The 23,339-nt window shown below is 33.7% G+C and overlaps 3 protein-coding genes and 1 non-coding gene across 5 annotated transcripts; all 4 read right to left on the reverse strand.

Annotated features, from left to right (window-relative positions):
- Positions 1–881: 881 nt before the first annotated feature.
- On the reverse strand, positions 882–4,154 carry LOC110621170 (ACT domain-containing protein ACR10). 2 transcript variants are annotated; one of them, XM_021765311.2, is made up of 6 exons: positions 3,695–4,153; positions 3,162–3,383; positions 2,652–2,757; positions 2,066–2,399; positions 1,636–1,920; positions 882–1,472 (listed from the first exon to the last, which is right to left on the reverse strand). In XM_021765311.2, exons 1-6 carry the CDS (start codon positions 3,846–3,848, stop codon positions 1,335–1,337), a joined length of 1,239 nt encoding a protein of 412 aa, XP_021621003.1. In that variant the 5' UTR covers positions 3,849–4,153; the 3' UTR covers positions 882–1,334. The 2 variants fall into 2 exon arrangements, with proteins under 2 accessions (XP_021621003.1, XP_043815220.1); XM_043959285.1 differs by lacking the exon at positions 3,162–3,383 and having other exon boundaries at positions 3,695–4,154.
- Positions 4,155–5,092: 938 nt separating this feature from the next.
- On the reverse strand, positions 5,093–6,837 carry LOC110620215 (cytochrome P450 94B3). Its single transcript, XM_021763850.2, has one exon. It carries the CDS (start codon positions 6,742–6,744, stop codon positions 5,197–5,199), a length of 1,548 nt encoding a protein of 515 aa, XP_021619542.1. The 5' UTR covers positions 6,745–6,837; the 3' UTR covers positions 5,093–5,196.
- A 1,621-nt stretch (positions 6,838–8,458) lies between these two features.
- TRNAY-GUA lies at positions 8,459–8,547 on the reverse strand. Its single transcript is given in 2 exon segments — positions 8,459–8,494; positions 8,511–8,547. It is a non-coding gene; the product is annotated as a tRNA-Tyr (tRNA).
- Positions 8,548–10,594: 2,047 nt separating this feature from the next.
- Positions 10,595–12,849, reverse strand: LOC110620312 (probable xyloglucan endotransglucosylase/hydrolase protein 32). The gene is made up of 4 exons (XM_021764000.2): positions 12,555–12,849; positions 12,318–12,418; positions 12,016–12,233; positions 10,595–11,478 (listed from the first exon to the last, which is right to left on the reverse strand). The coding sequence occupies exons 1-4, from the start codon at positions 12,847–12,849 to the stop codon at positions 11,112–11,114; spliced, it is 981 nt and encodes a 326-aa protein (XP_021619692.2). The 3' UTR covers positions 10,595–11,111.
- Positions 12,850–23,339: the final 10,490 nt, after the last annotated feature.

Below are 23,339 nucleotides of genomic sequence, written 5' to 3' on the forward strand. Positions count from 1 at the left end.
TTTAATTTGATTTAATTTAATGATATCTTTAAATTTTTTTAAATATTTTTTATTTATTAAAGACTCAATTTCACTTAATAAATTTATTTTTAATTTAATTTATGGTTTAATAATTAATTAAAATATATTAATTAATTCAATAATAGTTGAGTTTTATCATACAAAATAAATGCATCTTTATGTTTATTTTTCATTATATATAAATTTGATTCTTCAATTCAATAATATGAGAATTATCTCTATCATCTAATTGTTTATGGTGTCTTTTTATGATTATTTTTTATTTTATTTTAATCTTTTCACTATTGCATTAAAATTTATCAATTAATAAAAAAATAATTAAAAATAAAATAATATTTTATTTTACACCAAAGGATCTGTACGTCAACAGCAAAGATAACGATGATTTGTTTTTGACATCATTTTATGATAAAAATCAAGCCGGGGAATATGTTCATACTGAAAGCGGCATTGGCGTAGTAATCTTAAAATGCAATGACCCTGGACCATCCTCCACAGAAACTGGAAACGGGTCTCAAAAAAACAAGCAGCAGTGACCCTGGACCAACCTCCACAGAACTATGATGCATCTTACCCAATAGAAGCCTTGACACTGAAAAGGCTAAGTCATTTCCATGGTTGACCTTTATACAACTTCAAGACACAAGTATTCAGCAGAAGCATATCAGAGTATATATTGATGCATCTTTTACATATCATTCTCATTAGACGTCTTATATTTAGACGCCTGCGAAAATTCAACCCCGCATTGCTTCGAAAATGAAAGTATTTTGCCAGAAGAGCTCCTAAAGGTGGGGGCACGTTCACCATTGATCAGCTAAATGAAACAGAAAATTTAGAAGAAACATTATAAACAAGACTGCAACGAGATTGCTACTTATTATTGGGTTCATATGCTGATGTTCTGTACAGCTCCCTGTAGTGGCACAAGTAGTAGTTCTGAACTACAGGCTTCTCTTCACTGTACATTGCATGCTCTACATGCTGATCTTATTTACACAAGGCATTAATGGATTACATGATAAGATATCGAGTTAACCATCACAGGGATCCAGTAGTAGACCCTTTCATGTATTCCAGCTGTCTATTACAAGGCCCCATGTACCTCTTCACTCTTTTTATCTCCTGCTTCCAACTCATCCTTGTGTACAAGTCAGCCTCACATGAGTTGTATACATAGATGTGGAAGCGGTAGAGCTCTGCCTTTAGATGACATACGATCTGTAATTTACATCACATACATGTTTTGATAGGGAGAAGTAATCTGCAAAGCAGGCCACGGCAATCTAAAAAGAATGATATCTAAAATTGTTTCAGTCCCAACCCATTAGCACATTCCAAACTGCTTCCTCAATTTTGCCTCTTGGGATGGACAAACTTTCCCCTTCATCAAGTAAGACTCTGTAGACTTCAAATTCTCTATCTCCAATCATGTGCCTCCTAATCTCAGCCTGAAAAAGAAAAAAAAAAAGAAGCTTACATCATAGTTATTGTTGGAAACTCATAATTGCAGCAACAGTCTCATTTGATAACAGTAACAAGGGAAAAGCAAAAAATAGCAAGCATGGCAAAAATCCATCTAAAGCTTATTCAGTGAGAATACTAGGAAGGTACCGAGAAAATGCAACTCTTAAGCATCTTCAGAGCAAGTGTGATATCGTGAAATACCAGAGGCCTGCCCTTGCCAGATAATTCAACAGGATTTGCCACTAGTAGCTCTGTGTCAGGACCACGGCTAACAACAGCTACTCTAAGAGGTCGCAATAATTCCACCTCCAGATGAGAAGACAAAGCTCTCTGTATTTTAGTGTCAACTAGCTTCTTCCCGTCAGCTTGAACAATAAACAAGTCAATCTCACAGTTCCTTCTCTGTTTTATCATGAAGCGCCCATAAGAAATCTGATCACAAAAGCCATAACATAGTTCAATATTGCTTCCCTTAGTTTGTTTGCAGAAAGTAGGTTCTTAACTCCTCCATATAAAGCATAAGATAATGGCTTGGATAAAATTTCTACAGAGTATTCTATACTATTAATGTATATACCTTGATATTGTAATCCTTTAGGGTTCTCATTATGTCATAAAGAAGACCTTTATGATCTCGGCATGCAATTTGAACAAGTGTATGAGCAGGACTCAGTGAATTGTCCATTGTAACAGAAACACTAGAGGAAGTTAGTGAATTAGGGAGTTCATCAGGAATTTCCAAGTGAAGCATGTCATCTGTGATTGTAGTTGGAAGAAGTGAAGATTCCTGTGAACATGCAGTAATTTCAGGGCCAACCATTTCTATGTCACAGCTTATCATTACATCTCCCATAACAGCTTTTAAGTGATCATATGTGTCCTCCTTTCTCTTATTCGTATGCAGAAGCTCCCTGACAAAGCCAAGGCAATAAAGGAATACTACTTTGGAAGAAGAAGATGACCGCAAACATAAGTTTTCATCCTTTACATCCGTCTCTCAATTCACATTTCACATGACCAAAAGAAGTTGTTAGAAAATGTGGTTTCCAAATGTGCACTCCATAAATTCAAGGATACCCATTATTAAAGGATTCTTTTTTAATGCAACAATAAACTTGGCGAAAATGTAATATGCCTGAGAAGAGATAAAATGAATGCAAAACCTGGTGTCTGTAACGAAGAATAGGTCTATCACCCTCCCATCTGGTGTTGTGGATACCTTCACTTTTTTTATTGTGAGTTCAAGCTCACATAGCACCTCAGTCACATCTGCCAAAATAAACCCTCCAAAACTCAATCTGAGAAAGTTTATGAAATGTTCTAGTGCTAAATTGATTCTACACTCAAACATCCACAAATAGGGAAATAGGAGAATCAGTCAACTTTATGTCATTCTCTCTATATGATTATGGCTACGTGTGACTCTGGTAACTGAAAAGACTAGGCTCCAATTTTATATCTTTTTCCTTCATGATTTCTCAATTGTCTTGCAGAGCAGAATTATGGATAAGAATCGATAAAAACACAAACAAAAAACCAGAACCATCCGGGAGATCACCCGGAAGGCCAACAATACATGTACACATACAAACAGAAATCTATAAAATCAAGAAACCCAGCAGGTTTAATGGAAACAAGTCGAAAAACAAGCCAAAGATTCCAGGGAAAATTACTGTGTAAAAGCCCTCTACGATCGTGACAGCATAACTTCAAGAGAAAGACATCAGGAGGCCTTGGAGTCTGCTGCAGTTCTGGACGATAATACAAAATCCCAGAAGCTGAATAGAAAGAAGGGCATACGCCTAATAATCTCTTCTTTAAAAGATCCCATCTAGTTGATGAATTGCCAGCAACCCAAAACACTATGTAACACCATTTCCCATCCGTAGATAAATCTTCACAATATCAAAAATCCCAAACAAAGTAAGACATCAATCCCACAGCTTTATCCACAAATTCATTTAAGAAACAAAAATTATTTCACCAAACCCACCAGGTCTTCACAAATATGGTTAGTGAAAGTGTGAAGAAAAGGCAGAAAGCCTAACTTTTACCATTTAAAATTGGAAGCAGAAGAGAAGAAAAAAAAAATAGCAACAACAAAATTGAGAAAGCTATAAATTTTCTTTATTAATTTCCTGTACTGTTGTTCGAGAGACCAACACAGAGCAGCAAGAAGAAAAATATAGGCCCATGTTATACTTACCTCCTTTAACGATATTAAGGCCAAAGAAGAGTATGATGCGACACAAATCACAACCAAGGCCAGTCTTATCAGGGCAATTGACTGTGATGATGCTGAGGTCTCTTTCTTTCTCTGATTGTCTGATGATCACCACGTCGTCATGTAAAATGCCCATATTTCAGTTTCTCCTATAAGATTGTTTTACAGAGAAAACTGGTTGCAGTTATCCTTGTTCGTTCAGCCAGTTGTTTTAGCTGCTTCACCAGTTGTTGGTGTGGAGAGAAGAGCTAAGACAAAGAAGAAACAGACGCAGAGTAAAGAGAGAGAGTAACGGCTGCTTCTCTGCTTCAGATTTACTAGTTGCTGCTGCTGTTTCTTTGTCTATTTCCAGATTTTTTTTTTCTTTCCTTGCTCCGGTACTTTGATGAACGAGTCAACGGGGAAGCGAGGATCGAAGGATGGATTGGGATTCGAAATTATAATATAAAATAGGGGCATAAATTGAGCAAATCGAATTTTAAAGGTTTAAATTTGGTTCCTCAAATTTTTTATTTAAATTTGAATGGAGCTCGAATTTTACCATTTTTAATTCCAACGAAATATTAATAAACTCATTGATTCGTTTAGAAAATAATTATATTTTTTAAATTTAAATTATATATATATATATATTTTTTTTTTTTGTTTGAAATGAGGGATGGAGGATTCGAACTGAAATCTATCAGGTTTAACCGGATGCACTTACCATCGGGTTAAGTCTGAGAGTGCAAATTTAAATTATATTTATTATATAAATAATTTTTTTATAAAATTATTTATATCAAACGAAGGAATAAATATTCTCAAATTACAATATGACTAAGTGCCTATTGTCGTCTTTGTACTAAGGCAACAATACAATTTTCTTGAATGTGGAGGTAACCTAGTCAAATTCAACAAGGATTCCAATTCCTATTCTACTGAGATTCTACAATGCTCGACCTCTTGCTTAAACATGGTGATTGATGACTTCATCTACTTTGTCTTGCTTAAGAGCTGCTGCCATTTTGTAATGCAACTAATTTCAACCTTTATCTTCTAAAGATCAAATAGATGGACCGCAAGCGGAATACAGATACAATACATATTTGTAAAGTAACTAATTTCAACTTTCTTAAGATCAAATAGATAGACAGCAAACGGAACACAGATACTTGTAATTATTAGAATCATTCTACATTTGAGATTCACAGAATCTCAATTAATTCAAATTCCTGCTGAATCATTCTACATTCTACATTTGTCTCGCTGAACATATCCATTAAAAAGCAAAACGACCTCCCTTCCAAATTTTAAAAATACTCTATATCTTCAAATATTCTTTATACAATTGATTTTAATTAAATCAAACTCAAACATCGTATTTCTAAACTTATTCACTTTATCAAAGATAGAGTTATGATATTCATTTAGAAAAAAAACGCATACAGTAAGCAAAGTTGCCTGTTGAAATCAATAGCAATTTGCCTCATAGTTGCTGTTCTCTAGCTGCTATACAATGCACTAATTTGTGAAGCTGAAACTGACCCTGGATATCTTTCCTTCACCTTCACCTGCAACCCACCTTTTATTCTAAGTGTCAAAGACAACAAATGCTCTGGACACTTCTCTTTGTTCTGTACATCAATCTTAAACCTCTCTATCACAGCTGCTGCTATGGATTTCATTTGTATATAAGCCATGTCTTTCCCAAGACACATTCTTGGTCCAGCATGAAACGCCGGGAACTTAAATGGGCTCTCTTGTCTGCAAATCCCATCCTCTTGCAGCCACCTTTCAGGCACAAACTCTCTGCAATCCTTGCCCCATATGCTCTCCATCCTCCCCATTGCATATGTATGGTAGGTAACAAACCAATCTTTTCCGACAAATGTACCGTCCGGAAAACAATCATCTCTCTTACAAGCTTTGGTATCTACAGGCACCGGTGGATACAATCTTAATGTCTCTGAAATTGCTGCGTGTAAATAATGCATGTCTCGTAGTTCTTCCAAACTATAAGCGTCGCCTATATTTTTACCTTTTCGTGCTCCAATGGCTTCAAGCTCGTATAATATGTTTCTTTCTACTTGTGGGTTCAATGATAATTGCCAAAAGAACCAGCTCAAAGCTGAAGATGTGGTGTCTCGGCCTGCAAGAATGAAGCTTATGATAATATCTCGGAGAAATTCTTTTGAATTATCATCGTTTCCAATGAAACGGGAGAGTAAATCTTCGTCTTTATTATCTGTCCCTTGTTCCATTCTTGATTGTATAATCTCATCTGCAAATTGATGAACGATCTTAATTGATCGTTTGAGTGCTCTCTCTGTTCCCAAGTTAAAGAATTTACAGATTTTCAATAAGAGTGGAAGGGCATACATGAATCTTTCTGAACTTAGCGTGGCAGCTACTTCAAAGGCACGCATAAACTCACCGCCGGCGGTTCCATCGCCGCCGAGACAGCCAGGATCCACGTTAAAAGCAAGTTTACATATGTTATCAAACGCAAACCTCTCTAACACATCTTGTAAATCCAGTACTTGGTTCTTTTTCGAGGCTCTTGAAAGGATTGGGAACAATCTATTTGAAATCTCAATTCTGACATTATCCATAGCGAAATTTCGCAGTGATTTGGTGTTGAACTCGTAGCTTGCAGTCTTTCTTTGGACTCTCCACAGGTCCCCATCGGAGTTAAAGATTCCTTGGCCGAGGAAATCTTCAAGAAGGTATATGAACCGGTCGCCTTTTGGGTAGTTGTCAAAGTTAGTCTTGAGAATATACTCAACGTTTAAAGGATTTGCTGTGATGACTCCATGGACTTTGCCAGGACGGTGGAAGACGGCCGTATTGGTGGGGCATTGGCCGAGTATTTCAGTAGTCCAGTCGAGAAACCGGTGGCGGTTTCTCAGGAAATCCGGTAGAGCTCCTACAAGAGGATAGATTTTGAAGCCTTTGTTGTTTTTGTTCTGTAAAATGTAAAGAAGGTAGAGGTAGAAACAGAACGAAAGAAAGAAAAGTAACAGAAGAAATTGAAAGGATAAGGCTTCCATGGTTAAGAGATGCAAGTGAAAGGAAAGGAGCTAACTTTAATCTTGCAGGGTGATGGCGCTCAAAATTTGTGTTCAATAATTGTTTCCTGATAAGGAGAGTTTTCATTATATAATTTTATATTTTAATAAAAGTGAAAAAAATCCATCTAAAATAAAAATTCATCCGTTCCGACAATGATAGAATTGGTTTGTAGGGTAGCGATTTTCTTGCAAGATATGGCTTTGCCACTCTGAAAGCATGAGAATTTGTTTCCATTCTCGTGTCGTTTCGAAAGGCCAGCAGAAAATTGAGGAGGACGATGGCCCGCGTGGTGACCTCGCAGAGGTGATTTAGCTTGTTGTATACTTTTTCTTTTCTTTGTTTTTTTTTTTTTATTGAAAATTGAGTGAGTAGAATATGATTCTTATAATATTTATTCAGATATATTTATCTTTAAATATATTTACAATCGAATTAAATCTATGCAGAGTCTAAAAGCTATTCCAAATTTCGAAAATAATTTTTTTTTTTTAATTTTTTTAAAAAAGATATTTAGGTTCATAATACAACTAAAACATGGCTGCAAAACAAGAGTTTCTAATCGAAAGACTCAAAAACCCTAACCTATAAAAGACTAGTTTATCTAAGATTCGTAACTGTAACTGTTATCTAACAATGTTTTCAAATATCAAACTGAAGATATTTCCTACAGAGGAAACTTTCAGAAAGCTTAAAAAGCATGATAAGTTAGGTGAGGAATCGATAGAGAACAGACGTGTTTGATACGTACAAAAATGTATTTGAAAGGCATATACAGCATACATAGCAACTAATCATTAGCTATGGTATGAGCCTTTTGTTATTATTCATATGGAATTAAATACCCCCTTTCAAAAGTTCTACACCATTAATCATCATAAACCCAGGAGCACAACAGGGATCCAGTGGGAAGTGTAACTCAACCTGCTCTCATAAATACGTTAAGGAAATGGAAGGGATTCTTCATGCATATCATCACAAAAAAGTGCACAAGAGCACAACAAGACAAAACAAGTCCATTTAGAACTCAAACATGTGATGGAGCAGACACAATGCACAACAACAATTAATTTACAGACTCCTGCTTGATCAATACTTCTGCCCATAAATTGATAAAAAGACTTAAGTCAAAGAGGGGAATCAAGATTTAATTGTTAAAAAAAGACTATCCAGAGTTTAACAATATTCACATATTGATGAATCACGAGTTCAGAAGTACATATCAGTTTCTACTTTCTAAGCAGCATGCTCTGCAAATAATTGCCAAGTTCATTCTGTTTCCAACCTTATGAGCAACATACGCCTTGATATATAGCTGAAGCAGCCACCACTTTCACCATTTAGCATCTCAATGCCAGATTCTAAAACATCATTGTAAAAACGCTTTATTGAAACTTGGAGTCATTGGCATCTGGAATTTCATAACCATATAAAATGTAGGAGAATATATTGGGAATTTAACAACCTGAACATAGAGAATAAATTGATGCCCAGCTAAAATGAAATGCCCATTACAGAAATAACAAAACAAAGTTTACACTAATATTATATTCTAAATTTCATTTAACAACATTAAAACTTATTGTATAAAGAAAAAAACCACAGCCTTTGCATGGGTTTCACAATTTTAGACGTGCATTAGGATTATGTCATGAAAGAAAAATGGGAATTTTTTCAAAAAATTGGGAAAAGAAATCCGACCTGCCGGATTCGAACCAGCGACCTAAGGATTATCTGCTTCAAGCGACTACAGTCCTCCGCTCTACCAACTGAGCTAAGGTCGGTTTCGTTGATTATTCCATATATTATAACATTTTGATGCATGATTATCCAAAATTCTATTATTAAGAAGTTAAAATGACAGAATACTTTATATTGTAGGACAATTTTAATTAAGATATATTCAATTGAATTGAATGAAATAATTTCAATTTAATATTTTGATTTTATTTGATTAATATTCTCAAAGGGGCAATGAACGAAAAGTGGCATCGACTGGTCGTTATTGGGATGGGGATCACTTGTTAGTGGCATAACCTAACAATTGAGATTGATAATTGAAAAGTGCCAAAAGAATAAAAGGGATGAGAAAAGAAGATGATTATACATTCAAACTTCTCGCTCTCTTTGTTTGGGAACATTCTATACTTTCCTATTCATCTCAACTTTAAAAGCTACCCACCAACGGCCCTATTTGTTTCATTTGGGCATCATGCATGGCCTATCACCTTTTGCATTATTGTGGTTTAAGCATATATATGTAATTATAAATATTAAATATAACATATTTATATATTTTTTAAAATTAACCTCTCTATTTTTTTTCTTACATTTTGGTTTTATTTCTTGTTTATGATTATATTGATTATTTGGTTACATATAACTAACTGATTTTACGTAATCGGTCGCTATATAAACAATTAATAATTTCATAATTTAAAAATAACTTAATAATTTAGCTTATTTTCTACAATTATAAATAAATAAAGTAAAAAAAAAAAAAGGGAAGAGAATGGATTGGTTCAAGATAAGAGTCCACATCCATCAATTTGAATTGGGCAGCTTGTCTTTTAAATCAGTCCATTTTGATAATCAATGAAATTGCTGTGACCATCATCACATTACATATATGTGTTTAATAGAAAAAAAGAAATAATTGAAAAATAAAAAAAAATAAAAAGAAGAAAAGAGAAAACAACCAAACTTTAACATTCAAAATTCCAAGATCATAATCAACATGAAAGCTGTACGATGTACAATTGCAGACAATTTGTCTATCAATCCATGTGGTTCAACAGCCATCCTTCCTTCCTTTCCACTGTTATAAAAAAGAGAACTAAGCCTATCCCCTTTTCTATTTTCATCATTCAGAATCTCACCGCTAACTTCAGATTTCTTTAACTTTTATCCACATTCAAATAAAAATTTATAAGAATCGAGCTTTTAATCTTACCTAAACCTCTTCATCCCAGAATTCGTAGGTCAATTCACTTGACATAAAATCTTGAAGATGGCGCTGATTACTCTCATCACCAGAACTACCAATTATAGAAAACCTTAAACCTTGCAATAAAGCCAAATTAAGCCAACCAGGATTTTACACTTGTCGACACATTTTCCAAGCAAAGATGGGTATTGATCGTCTGGAAAAGCTAGGAGGCCAGATTATGAAATCTGGCACAATGTCCTTTCAGGAATATGATGTGGTTAAATTAAAGAGCTATAATGTTAAGAATTCATCAGTAAATAATCAAAGAAACAGACGCAGTCTGGAAACAAAGCCCACACACATAATTGACCTGGTATTCAAACAGAACCCTAACTGTTCATTCACAAGTATTCACTAACTCTTATTTTGTATCATTCAGTAAAAGGAAACACTATGCCAGGAAGACGCATGCATTCTTGTGATTCGTGTCCCATGAAATAAATAATTTTTCTGAAAATTATTGGTGAGGTGAATCTTATTTTCCAAAATTCAAGGTTTAGCCCTTTTTTTCCATATAATTGGTCTATTTTTCATGATGGGATGTGCTTCCAGGTGGCAAGTTATTTACCATATAAAATATTACTAATTTCTTTTTAATTAAAATATTATTGAACTAATAATTCAATGCTGGAATGTTTATTTTACTGTTGAAAAAGTTGAACCTAATTAAACATATTTTCTTGTCAGGAATTTCCGATCATAAGAACTCTGCAATCTTTGTAATATGTACCACAATGAAGTTGCTTGAAGATTACAGCAAGATGGATCTCATTTCCAGATCAAGATCTATCACAAGTTGCCCTACTCAGATAAGGGACCCCATAACAAGAACACATCACAGAAACAACAAAAGAACTTTTGCTTTTATTTAGAAATGAAATGATTCAGTTCTTAAAACAAAATAAAAAACGAAAGAAATGAAATGATTCAATGATAGTGGAAGCTTAGATGGACACTGAATAATCCCCATGGTCCCATATCCTTGTGGCCTCATTTGCTTCATTGCACCCTCATAGTTCTTGTGTTTCTGTAGCTGCTAAGGTATAATAAGAGCACCATGGCAAAAATTAACAAGAAAAATCTCACACAATTCTCCCAGTTTTCATTCATCAATCCTTGGGGTGCCTTGGACGTTCAACTACCTTTTGCATAATAATTTTTGCAAGTAGCTAAAGGACCCATCTCAAGACACCTTCATAAATAAAAGAACATGAAGACAAAAAAAGGAGGAAACTTAAAGAATAAATATATAATAAGAAAAGAAAGAAAAGAAATCACGAGACAAGTGAAAACTTGTTTTTCTTTTTTTGGGTGATTTTTTTCTATGCATGGGCAAGTTAGTGTTTAAAGTTTTCACTTTTAACGCCAACACTCAGGTGTTAAGGAGTGGTCTCTTTTGGGGTCCATGCAATAGTTGTAAACCATATGGTGACTTTGAACCCATCTCATGGCTCTATATTGTTGCCTAGAAAGTCCGCCGGACCGAAATGGAGAGGCGGAGACTGGCCGGCACCAAGCTGGTGAATAGGCTGAGCAACCACCTGCTTTGAAATTGGTGTACCTTGCAACAAATGGTTGGTATCTGTAATCTGCTTTGTATTTTCCATCTTCAGTAGCCCAAGAAGAGGCATCCCAAATTGAACCATAAACCCACATTGGTCTCAATGGAAAAGTGTCAGCACTTTTTCTAGGGTACCTCCTTATGGGCACATCATCAACAAGGAATCTGAAAATAATACAAATCAACTTAACATCAAAGGCACAACAAGACATTTCACCTACCAGCAGCCTACCATAAATTATTAAATTCTTTTTTCTTGAAATTGGAAGTTGCTATCTTCATTGTCTATTTGCTCATTTCCCCAATGATGCAAAATGTTACAAAAGAAAGTGTGTGATCAGAAAAAAAGCACCATTAAGTCCTTTGATTAGTACAACTAGATTTAGTTAATCTACTTTTAATGCAACTAACTTTCATAGAAACTCTATCCCACCCATGTGATATTAGATTCTATTTACTTATAATAAAAACTTTGCCCTTAATTTTAGAGAATGATTAAAATACCCTATGCTTTTAGTCCTTCATTAAATGGGTAATTTAATTTTCCAAAAAATACAAATGACCTATGTACCCATTAATCAAATATCATGTAAGATCATAACTAAGATAGCTAAGTGCCAAAAAATTAAAAGGCATAATTGTATTATTGATTCCTAATTCTCTGTTTCTAAGCAGTGAATGTGACAACATGATGAAACTTACATGATCTCTTTCGGACTCCAAAGAATTGCATAATGGTGAAAACGTTGTGTTGGATCAAACCACAAATGAAACTTCATCTCTCTCCCAATGATTCTTCCATCTCCACTTCCTCTTATGTAAACATTTGTCTGCAATGTGTAAGGCTTCCCAAATGTTGTCCCAAGAAATTCTATGTCTACTTCATCATGGAATCCTGGGTGAGCTTCATTGTTTGAAAGCTGCCATTAACCCATTATTAATTAGCCCATAAACAAGAAATGCTTATAATGAAGACAGAGTATATAGTTTAGTCCAATCCCCACATAGAAAGCTGTAATAACTCCTGCAGTGTAGCCGGGTTGAAGCTTAATGGAGGCACCAAAGTACCCAGATCGAAATGGTTTAACAGATTTGAATCCACTTCCTGGAAACATAAAGTTACAAAAGAATGACAGAAAGAAACAATCAATAAATAGCAAACAAAGCAAAATAATAATAATAAAAAAAGCTTGATTTACCTACTAACATTAAGATACAAAGTACTAAGTAGATATATGAACCTGAGGTACTATCTAGCCAGATAGTTAATGCATCTTGGTCTACTCTTTGATGTGTGTAACCCCAGAGGTTTCTATAGCCTTGATAAAAGCTCATTGATCTGAACCTAGAACTTGGCCAGTAGCCAGGAGAAGGTGGCCATTGAGCAAAGCTTGATGAAGGGAGCATAACAGTGAGAAGTAGCAAGAGAAGGAGAGCCATAGCAGGATGTGGAGAAATTGTATGGGAGAGAATAGAATGATTGTGTATATAAATGCAGGGGGAGAGAGAGATAGAAGAAAGAAAGCAATGTTTCATGGAGGAGAAGTATGGCAGAGTAGAGTTGTTATAATGAAAACGATTAGTGGGTCCTCGTAAAAAAGAGGTAATAAAAAAGTTGATGGAAGCCAAAGACGTTAAAACCAAATGAAAATTCTGATAAAAATTTAGGTTTCAGGGTATTGATAGATCAACAGTAGGACAGCAGTGGCAAAAGTAATTGGTAGAAACTAGAAAGTAATATAAAATTTTTGCCAATCACAACTACTCACTCTCCCAATATTTATGAGAAAACGCTGTTGGGCTTAGAACTGCATGGTTGGAAAGCTAAGAAAAGAAGAGAGGGAATACAGGTGTCTATTAAATGTGCTTGTGTTGGTACATTTTTGTGACGCCACAGGAACCTGGATTTGGGTTAAAGTTAAACTCAGGAAATAATTTGTAGTAAAATCTTCTTTTTTGGGGGACCAAATTTCCTTTCATTAAAAGCCACATACAATGTGTTTTCTATCTTTTGAAGACAAAACATTAAATAATGGAATAACCCAAAGCAAAAAAATAAATAAATAAAACCAATACATTTTGTCACAGCAAAGAAATTAAGTTGGTAGAGATGAAATGGTGGGTGAGATATTGGTATAGTAAAAATGGAGAGTTATGGTGTATTTGATCCTCTGATCTTCATTGATGGAGTGGGCCATATGGCATCCAAAATGGGGTCCCATGTTTGATTTCATTATAAGCGTGCATCTATAATTGATTGCCCTCTCAAAATTCAATGTGATTTAAGCAACCAAAGTTGCTACTCCATGCATGTTGCTTCTTGGGGATCCATTTCCTTCACACACAATCACATTTCAAAAATACCTAATATTTTCGTCCTCTATTATAATAAGATAATGTGATAAAAATTTAGGAAATCACATAACAAATTTTGTTTATTAACATTACTGTTTTTTTTTTTAAAGAAAAATCTCGTAATCATCATCAAGAGTACAACCACAGCTTGAAGTGCAGAAATTTTATCCACGCAGATAAATCATTCTCTGAATGAAGAAAATGCCAAGCTGACAAACCCAAATTCCTGTTAGAAAAAGCTACAGTCTCCACATATATATCATTATCAGTAATCATCACAGGATAATTAAACACATTATTTCATCTACCTCAATTACATCGAATACCCTTTAAGTTTACTTTTCAACTTGTCTTCAAATTTCAAATAAAATTATTAATACTATAATTATTCTCCATCACTTAACTATATAGTTAATTAGACTGAATTATTAATTATATATTTATCTGTATATAATTAATAATAATAAAAATTAATATTTATATGAATACGTGTGCATAAAAAAATCCGATTGCAGACGAAAATTTGGACAAAATCAACAAGAAATTGCAGATTTTGTAAGGTCAGGCTGAAAACTATTGTGTCGGCTAGGGAAAGAGAGAGATCTTGGAGGAAGAGGAGATGGATTGAAAATCTTAGGCCTGTTTGCCGACACTTGTTGCTTTATTTTATATGTTTTATGTTTAATTATTGTCTTAAATTCATTTTAAACATGACTATACCTTTTTAGTATGAGAGGTTTTATTTCAAAGTATAATAATAAAAACATTGGATGTTAAAATTTTACATTCAAAAAATACAAATAAAAAATTACACATTAAAAATATTTTTTCTAATTTTAAAATTGGAGATTACTAATAAAGTATCAAGAGTCAACTCTTCGTTTTCATTATATATGTATATATTTTGTAGTAAAATGTTGAACGTCCGAAAATCCAAATTTAAATTTATTAAATGATTGAAATATTTTTAACATTTAAATCAAAACGAAGTATTGTGTGTTTGAAACGATGACATATTTGTAGTACGATTTGACATATTTTAAACTATTTATTTTGAGTTAATCAAATTTAAAGTTATTTTATTTTAATTTAATAAAATTAAAATATAAACATTATAAAAGTGTCAAATCTGTACTCACAGATTTAGTTTAATAATAAATATATTATAGTAAATTTGAGAAATTTCAGATTTTATTTTTAATATTTTAAAAATAATAATTAAAATAAAAAAAATTATTACAATGTGCACATTTTAATGTATATTATTGGATAAGAATATAGTTTAAATTAAGTTTTTTATGAATAAAAAAATGATAAATAGAAGACAGACGAGATATGGGATATGATATGATGATAATTGTAATGGACAAAATTTATTTGATTATTGAAATTAATTAAATTATTCATGTAATGAATAATTGGATAGAATGATGATGTATTGTGTCTCTTTAATTAATTATTAGAAAAATAAATTAAAAATTAAGTAATAACTGAAAACAAAATACAATTATCCTTCATTAATTATTTGCTTTTTTTTTTTAAAAAAAAAAGCAATATTTTATTTTATAGGCTTATTTTTTAAGTTAAATTAATTTTCAATAGAACTTGTTTTGATTCGTACCTAAAAAATTTATCGATATATTAATGTTGTCTATAGTAAAAAATTATTAATTTTTAGATTTCAAATTTAAATCAATCATAAATAATTACATAAAAAATATTAATATCTCAGAAATTGAAGAGCCTTATGATTTAGATCCAAGATTTTGTGATGATGGGTTGGGAATATTATCAACAATTTTATTATTATTGGGATGAATGTAATATCCATTTTTTTTTACCAAAATAAAGAAATTAAGAAACAAGACTAATGTTTCATAAAAAAAAAAAAAAAAAAAGGACTAATGTCCGTAGGTGGAATAATCCAAAAAATCATAAATTAAAAAGAATAATCTATACTCCAACAATAATTGTGATTAAATGCAACAACCATATACAAAAATCAATTAGAAATTTAAAAAAAAATGAAAATAAAATAATAATTGTGATTAAATGCAACAACCATATACAAAAATCAATTAAAAATTAAAAAAAAAACATGAAAACAGTTTAATTTTTTCGATTTAAATCAAATTTGCTCATTTTTGTCTAATAGCTAATTAATAATTTATTTTATCACTAATTTATTGAATTTTTTTTTATAAAATCTTAATCCATTAAAAATTTTATAACGAATACTATATTTCATCTTGCATTTACTATTGTTATAATGATTAAATTAAATTATAAATTTTTTGAGTTGAATTAATTTAAATTCATAAATATATATATATATTAATGGAAAAAAGAAAAGGGTAATAGAATAGTTTAATGTCATTGTCAAACTTTACTCCTACTTGTAAATAAATAGACAAATCACTCATCGGATTTATACAATTAAATCAAATCAAATGCTTACTAAGACATGAAACGAATCATACACTTAAAAACATTAACCATTAATAAAACATCTAAATTGATTGAATTAACAAATCATCAAAAACGTCCCAATTAAGAAAGAGATCATCTAATCAATTGGCCTTTTTCCCATGTTAAAAGCTTATTCAATTGTCCTCACCGACACCAAAAAGATAATAATTTGGAAATATAAAAATAAAAATTAATTTATTTTGGGAAATAATGTATGAAGAGTGTTATAGAGAAAGGGTCAGAAACTCTTGTTGAATGCATCCTAAGAGATTCTTCTGGTAAAGAGAGATAAGAGGGATGTGTCCCTTAAGAAGCATCCATAGTTTCTAAAAAGGACCAGAATTTTAAGAGCTAAGGGGCCACTTCAAAGCTGGTTCTTCAAGTTTTCCCTCTGTTTACACCCTTTTTTTACCTTTTTTTATTTTTTTTATATAGTGAAACGTACAAATGGGTCTGAATTAGGGGACATATACATACACAAGTAGGGGACAATGTCATGTATATTTTGAATATGTTAACTTTGCTTGAGTTTTTCTAATTTCAATATATTTTAATTGATTAACACGGGAGTCATCTTAAAACCGAAAAGTCTCGCATTTAAATTTAATCAAAATTAATTATAATAAAAAAATTTTAAAAATTAATTTTTAATTCTACTTCAATTCTTTTAAACCATGATGGTTGGACTGTTATCTTATAAAGAATTAGAATTTTAAACTTTCACCTTAGAAAATTATAATAGTTTTGTTTAAGTTTCAAGTTTTATTTTTCGGTTAATTACATAGTTTGAGTTATTAAGTCCATGGTTGCATGTGAAGCAAAATTTTCAGGAAGCTAGGTGGCAATTAGGTAGACAAATCCAATTTTAGGTGGTAGCTATTCATGAGTTGGCCTTTGAGTGGGGTTTCCATATCTATGTCAGATTTTTTTTTTTTCTTTTGCCAGAAAATAAATATGCATTCCATTTTCATTGGATTCCGCCTCACGTTGCATCACCCCATCATACACCATCTCATAATTTTTTTTCTTTTAATCCAATATAAAAGTTTTTAAATAAAATTGAGGCCTATAATTATTTATGAAAATTGAAAATTTGAGGTGGAGCTTATTAAAGATAAAGACTAACTATAACAGTTTTATCTATTTGTAACTTGAGTTATAGCTGTATACTTATCTTGTATTTAGTTAGTGATAAGGGTTAGAGTTGTGATAAGGTTTAGAGTCATGATAAGGTTAGAGTTGTGATAAGATATAGAGTTATGATAAGGTTTATAGTTGGTTGAGATAATATTTGTTATTCATATAATCTGTATCAAACTCAACCACTGGTATATACTATATAAATGTATTCTATACAGAAATACAAATACATAGAATTCTCAATATCATAAATCTTCTATATGGTATCAGAGCCGCAATCTGCTCTCACGAGTTTTCTGATCCAATTTTTTTTTAATTAATGGCTTCGTCATCCAATACAGTCATTCAATTAAATGCTCCAACGCATTTTCCAATTAAACTTACTCCGGAGAATTTTCCTGTTTGGAGAAAACAGATCCAATCAACCTTAATTGGTCTTGATTTACTTGATTTTATTGATGGTTCACGGGTTGCACCATCACAATTTATTTCTGAAAAAGACAAAACAGCCAACCCAGCTTTCGCCTTATGGTTTCGACAAGATCAAATTTTGATCAGTGCTCTTTTAGGAAGTTGTTCCGATACTATTCAACCCTTGATTTCTTCAGCCAATACTGCCAAAGAAGCATGGGATCGGCTTCACCAGAGTTTTGCTAATGTTTCTCGTTCTAGAATTCTGTCCTTAAAAACTAAATTAGCACAGAACTCTAAGGGAACCAAACCGATTGCTATTTTTCTCAATGAGATGAGGGCTATTGCAGATGAGCTTGCTCTTACCCAGAATCCGGTGAGTGATGATGACTTAATTGTTTATATTATCACGCGATTGGGAGATGATTACAGTCTCATAGTTGCTGCGTTAAAAGTTCGTGAAACCCCAATAACCTTTTCTGATCTCTTTGAAAAACTTACTGATCATGAACGATCCCTACAAGAAAAAGATTCCACAACTGTTTCAGCTATGTCACAAGTGATTGCTACTGTCAATTACACTCAACGTTCTGGAGGGCGTTCACACAATCATAATGGCAATTATAATCGATCTCCACAAAACTCCAATTATTCTGGAAATCGACGTGGTGGTCGTGGTTCTTACTCTGGTGGTCGAGGTCGAGGTTCTTATCGACCTGATGTGGTATGTCAATTTTGTGAATATACTGGGCATACTACTGCTGAATGTCGCAAATTGGCTCGCTTTCTTAAGGAGAATAATATGTCTTTGAAGACTGATACCTCGCATTCTTCAGCACCGATACCTGCAGTTAATGTTACTTCTTCTATGGCTGCTTCTTCTCCACAACAATGGTTGTTTGATAGCGGAGCTTCTCATCATGTTGTGTCGAATCCAGCTTCTTTGCAAAGCTATTCTGACTATGGAGGTCCTGAGGAAGTACAACTTGGTGATAGTAAAACGCTTGCTGTATCACATACTGGTTTTGTGCAAATTCCTACTTACTCTAAGAATTTATCATTGCCTAATGTGTTATGCGTGCCTAATCTGCGCAAGAATTTGGTCTTAATTGCTAAGTTGTGTCGCACTAATCATGTTTCTGTGGAATTTTTTCCATCTTATTTTGTTGTGAAGGATCTGTACACGGGGGCGTCTCTCCTACGGGGAGAGAACATTGATGATATCTACTGTGCAAGTTTTTCCAGAGTTAATTCTCAACGTTCTCAGCTGAATGTTACTACTCGGTGTCTGTCTTTGCTTTCTGAATGGCATCACAAGCTTGGTCATCCCAACAATAAAGTCCTTTTGTTAGTACTTCGAAATATTGGTCTTCAGTCTATGTCTAAATATGTTTCTAGTTTTCATTGTACTTCCTGCTCTATGAGCAAGAGTCATAAATTACCGTTTTCTGAGAATTCTCTTGTTAGTAATAAGCCTTTGCAACTTGTTTATTCCGATGTTTGGGGTCCTACACAAAAATCTATTGATGGCTATGCATATTACGTTACATTTATTGATCACTATTCTAAGTATGTTTGGCTATATCCCATGAAGCAGAAATCTGATACTCATGATTTGTTTATCCACTTTCAGAAATTGGTTGAAAATTATTTTCACACTAGAATTGTTTCTGTGTTCACTGATAATGGTGGGGAGTATCAAAAGCTTAAGAATCATTTTTTGTCTTGTGGTATTTCACATTATACAACACCTCCACATACGCCAGAGCATAATGGTACTGCTGAACGTCGTCATCGCTCAATAGTTGAAACAGGTCTTGCTATGTTACAATTTTCGTCTTTACCTTCTAATTATTGGTCTCATGCTTTTCAGGCTGCTGTTTATTTGCTCAATCGGTTGCCTTCGTCCGCTATTTCGTTTCAAACACCTTTCTCTAGATTGTTTGGTATGCCTCATAGTTTTAAGAGATTGAAATCTTTTGGTTGCCTTTGTTTTCCATGGCTAAGGCCATATAATAATTCTAAACTTCAGTGTCGTTCATTGCCTTGTATTTTTCTTGGATATTCTCCAACTCAATTTGCATACAAATGTTACGATCCAAAGGCTAATCGTTTGTATTTGTCTCGTCATGTTCAATTTGTTGAGCATATTTTTCCATCTGAAACTTGCACTAGTTCTCATCAATTTACAGATTATTTTCGAGATGCTTCTTGTACAGGTTCGGCACAACAACCAAATCCATCACCTGTTGCACCAACTGCAGTTGCTTCGGTTCCATTGGCAATTTCTATTCCAAGTGATTCTGATTTTTTGGTTTCAAGTACTGGTTCCGAATCTATTACAGCATTATCAGCAGAATCTGATCAATCTACCATGCCATTAATTAGTACTGAGACTCAACAAGTTGACCCTTTGATGACTGAATCTTCTACTACTGCTTTAGATTTGCCACTACCGATTGTTTCACAAGACTCAGTTCCAGCTCCTGTACAACGGCAACAGCGACAAAGGAAGCCTAACTCAAAGTATTTTAATTCTTCTTTTGTTAATCTTACAACTAAATATCCTTTACCGGATACACTCGAGCCAAGAACAGTGAAACAAGCTCTGGCCAGTTCACTTTGGCGGCAGGCGATGGATTCAGAGTACAATGCTCTTTTGAAAAATAAAACCTGGGAGTTGGTTCCGAGAGACAAACATCATCTTATTAGTTGCAAATGGGTGTTTCGGATTAAGCGTAAACCGGATGGTACTATTGATAAGTACAAGGCACGTTTGGTTGCCAAAGGATTTCTTCAGGAACCTGGGCGTGATTATTTTGAGACATTTAGTCCGGTTACAAAACCGATTACAATTCGGGTAGTTCTTACTCTTGCAATTTCTAAAGGATGGCAGTTAAGGCAATTGGATGTAAATAATGCCTTTTTACATGGCACACTTTATGAAGATGTCTACATGCAGCAACCTCCAGGATATGTGCAACCTGAGTTTCCTTATTATGTTTGCAAACTGAAGAAGTCTCTTTATGGTTTGAAACAGGCTCCACGAGCTTGGTATCTTGAACTTACTTCTTTTTTGCTCAAACTTGGTTTTCGCAAATCAAATGCTGATGCGTCCTTGTTTATTTTTTCCTCCAATGGGATTATTGCATATTTTCTAGTATATGTTGACGATATTGTACTTACAGGTAATAACAATCATTTTCTGCATACCTGTGTACAGAAACTATCTGCTCAGTTCTCTGTCAAAGATTTGGGAATATTAAATCATTTTTTGGGGGTTGAAGTGATTTCTACAGCTGCAGGATTATTTCTTTCGCAACATCGACATATTGCTGATTTGTTAGACCGATTTGATATGGCTGGAGCTAAAGAGGTGAATACTCCTATGTCTACAGGAGACAAGCTCATCTTAAATGATGGTTCTAGTTCGACTGATTCCACCGTATATCGCCAAATTGTTGGATCTCTTCAATAGTTGGCAATTACGCGTCCTGATGTTTCTTTTGCAGTGAATCGGCTGTCACAATTTATGCATGCACCGACGCAAACTCATCTTCAAGCACTGAAACGTGTTTTGCGATATCTTAAAGGAACCATACATTATGGCTTATTTCTCAATCGAAATTCCACTCATACTCTGTCTGCCTTCTCTGATTCTGATTGGGGTGGTGTCCTTGATAATGGGCGGTCTACAACAGCTTATGTTCTATATCTTGGTTCTAATATTATATCCTGGAAATCTAGTCGCCAAAAGACTGTCTCCCGATCTTCTACAGAGGCTGAGTACAAAGCCTTAGCCAATGCTGCAGCAGAGGTATTTTGGGTTCAAAGTTTATTACAAGATTTGGGAGTACCAATATCACAACCACCAGTCCTTCATTGTGATAATCTTGGTGCGACTTACTTCTGCGCCAATCCAATCTATCATACTAGGATGAAGCATCTTGCACTGGATTACCATTTTGTTCGCGAGAAAATTAATGCTGGACAATTAAGGGTTCTTCACATAAGTTCAAAAGATCAAGTTGCTGATGTGCTTACAAAGGCTTTGGGAAGAACTCAGTTTTGTTACTTTAGAACCAAGATTGGAGTCTCCGATGGCGCCTCAATCTTGCGGGGGCGTATTAAAGATAAAGACTAACTATAACAGTTTTATCTATTTGTAACTTGAGTTATAGCTGTATACTTATCTTGTATTTAGTTAGTGATAAGGGTTAGAGTTGTGATAAGGTTTAGAGTCATGATAAGGTTAGAGTTGTGATAAGATTTAGAGTTATGATAAGGTTTATAGTTGGTTGAGATAATATTTGTTATTCATATAATCTGTATCAAACTCAACCACTGGTATATACTATATAAATGTATTCTATACAGAAATACAAATACATAGAATTCTCAATATCATAAATCTTCTATAGAGCTTGTAAGTGTTGGATACAAAAGGCAAAGTCCGAGGAAGGCCTGAATAAATGTGCAGTACCTTAAGCATCTCTTTCTCACTTTATTTCTATTCCAATTTCCTGCAAGTTAACAATGTGGTATCCGAGCACAATGACCTCACAGCCCACAGAGATTTAAAGTTCAAGAAAATTTCTAGCGGGTTGAACTGAAAATTACGAGCTAGACCCATAAAAAAATATTTAAGATCTGCAGCCCAAAGTTTGAAGCCTAAAGATGAAGGCTCAGTGAGGAAAATCTAAACATGTTGAAAAAATTGAGGCTAAAGACCTAAAGCCTAAGAATAGAGTCTAGGAAGACCAAGTTGAAATGCTGAAAGACTCGCGATTTCTGAAGTTAGGAAAAGTACAAGCCCAGGTGCAAAATAAAAAGAGAGATCTGAGAGCTTTAAAATTCGATGTACACAAATCTAGGATAGACAATATGAAAGTACGTCACGATTAGGTCAAATCAAAGGGGAGTATTGGAGAATAGAAAAAGAAATGAAAAAAAAAAAAAAAGTGGGAGAATCCACGTTAGTAGAGTAAAAGGAAAAAGATGAGCTTCTAAGTTGGGTGGAGCCCAAGCCAAATTGCCCTTGGGCATTTTGGACAAACCCACTGTAATAAAACCACACGACCAGGATTTTGGCCCAGCACTCTCATCACATGTGGACTTCAACGAGGGCTTGTGAGAAATTCCAACAAAATTTTATGTTAAATTCTCTGTTTGGACCATGTGGTGAGGATACCTGCTTTTATAGAATTGGCTTCAATCTTTTACTAGTTGTATTAATAGATTATAGTAATGAATTCACAGTAGTGTTATTGCTGCTGAGATCCTTTAATGGAGGAAAATTGGTTATAGGTTGTGTGGGCTTGCAGTTACAACTCCTTTTAAGTGTGATATTGAATAAAAATGCGTTCAACACTAGGGATTTTTCAGAATGCAATAACTTGTGGTCTTCAAGGACAAAATTTTGGTTGATATCCAATTGTTAGCTTCTGTTTGAATTATGGTTCATCTGATTTCGTTAAATGCTTCTAATTTCTGCTTTTTCACGTAAGAGCATACTGTCATGTTTAATCTGTAAAGCTTTTATATATCTTGCATGCTCCGGTGCTATATTCTATATTTTGTGGTGCAGAAGAGTAGTTGAAAAGGCAATGGTTGTCCACAATGTCCAGAGTGGAAATGATGGAAATCAATGA

Source organism: Manihot esculenta, chromosome 8 (genome assembly GCF_001659605.2).
Source record: "Manihot esculenta cultivar AM560-2 chromosome 8, M.esculenta_v8, whole genome shotgun sequence".
NCBI classification, from domain to species: domain Eukaryota; kingdom Viridiplantae; phylum Streptophyta; class Magnoliopsida; order Malpighiales; family Euphorbiaceae; genus Manihot; species Manihot esculenta.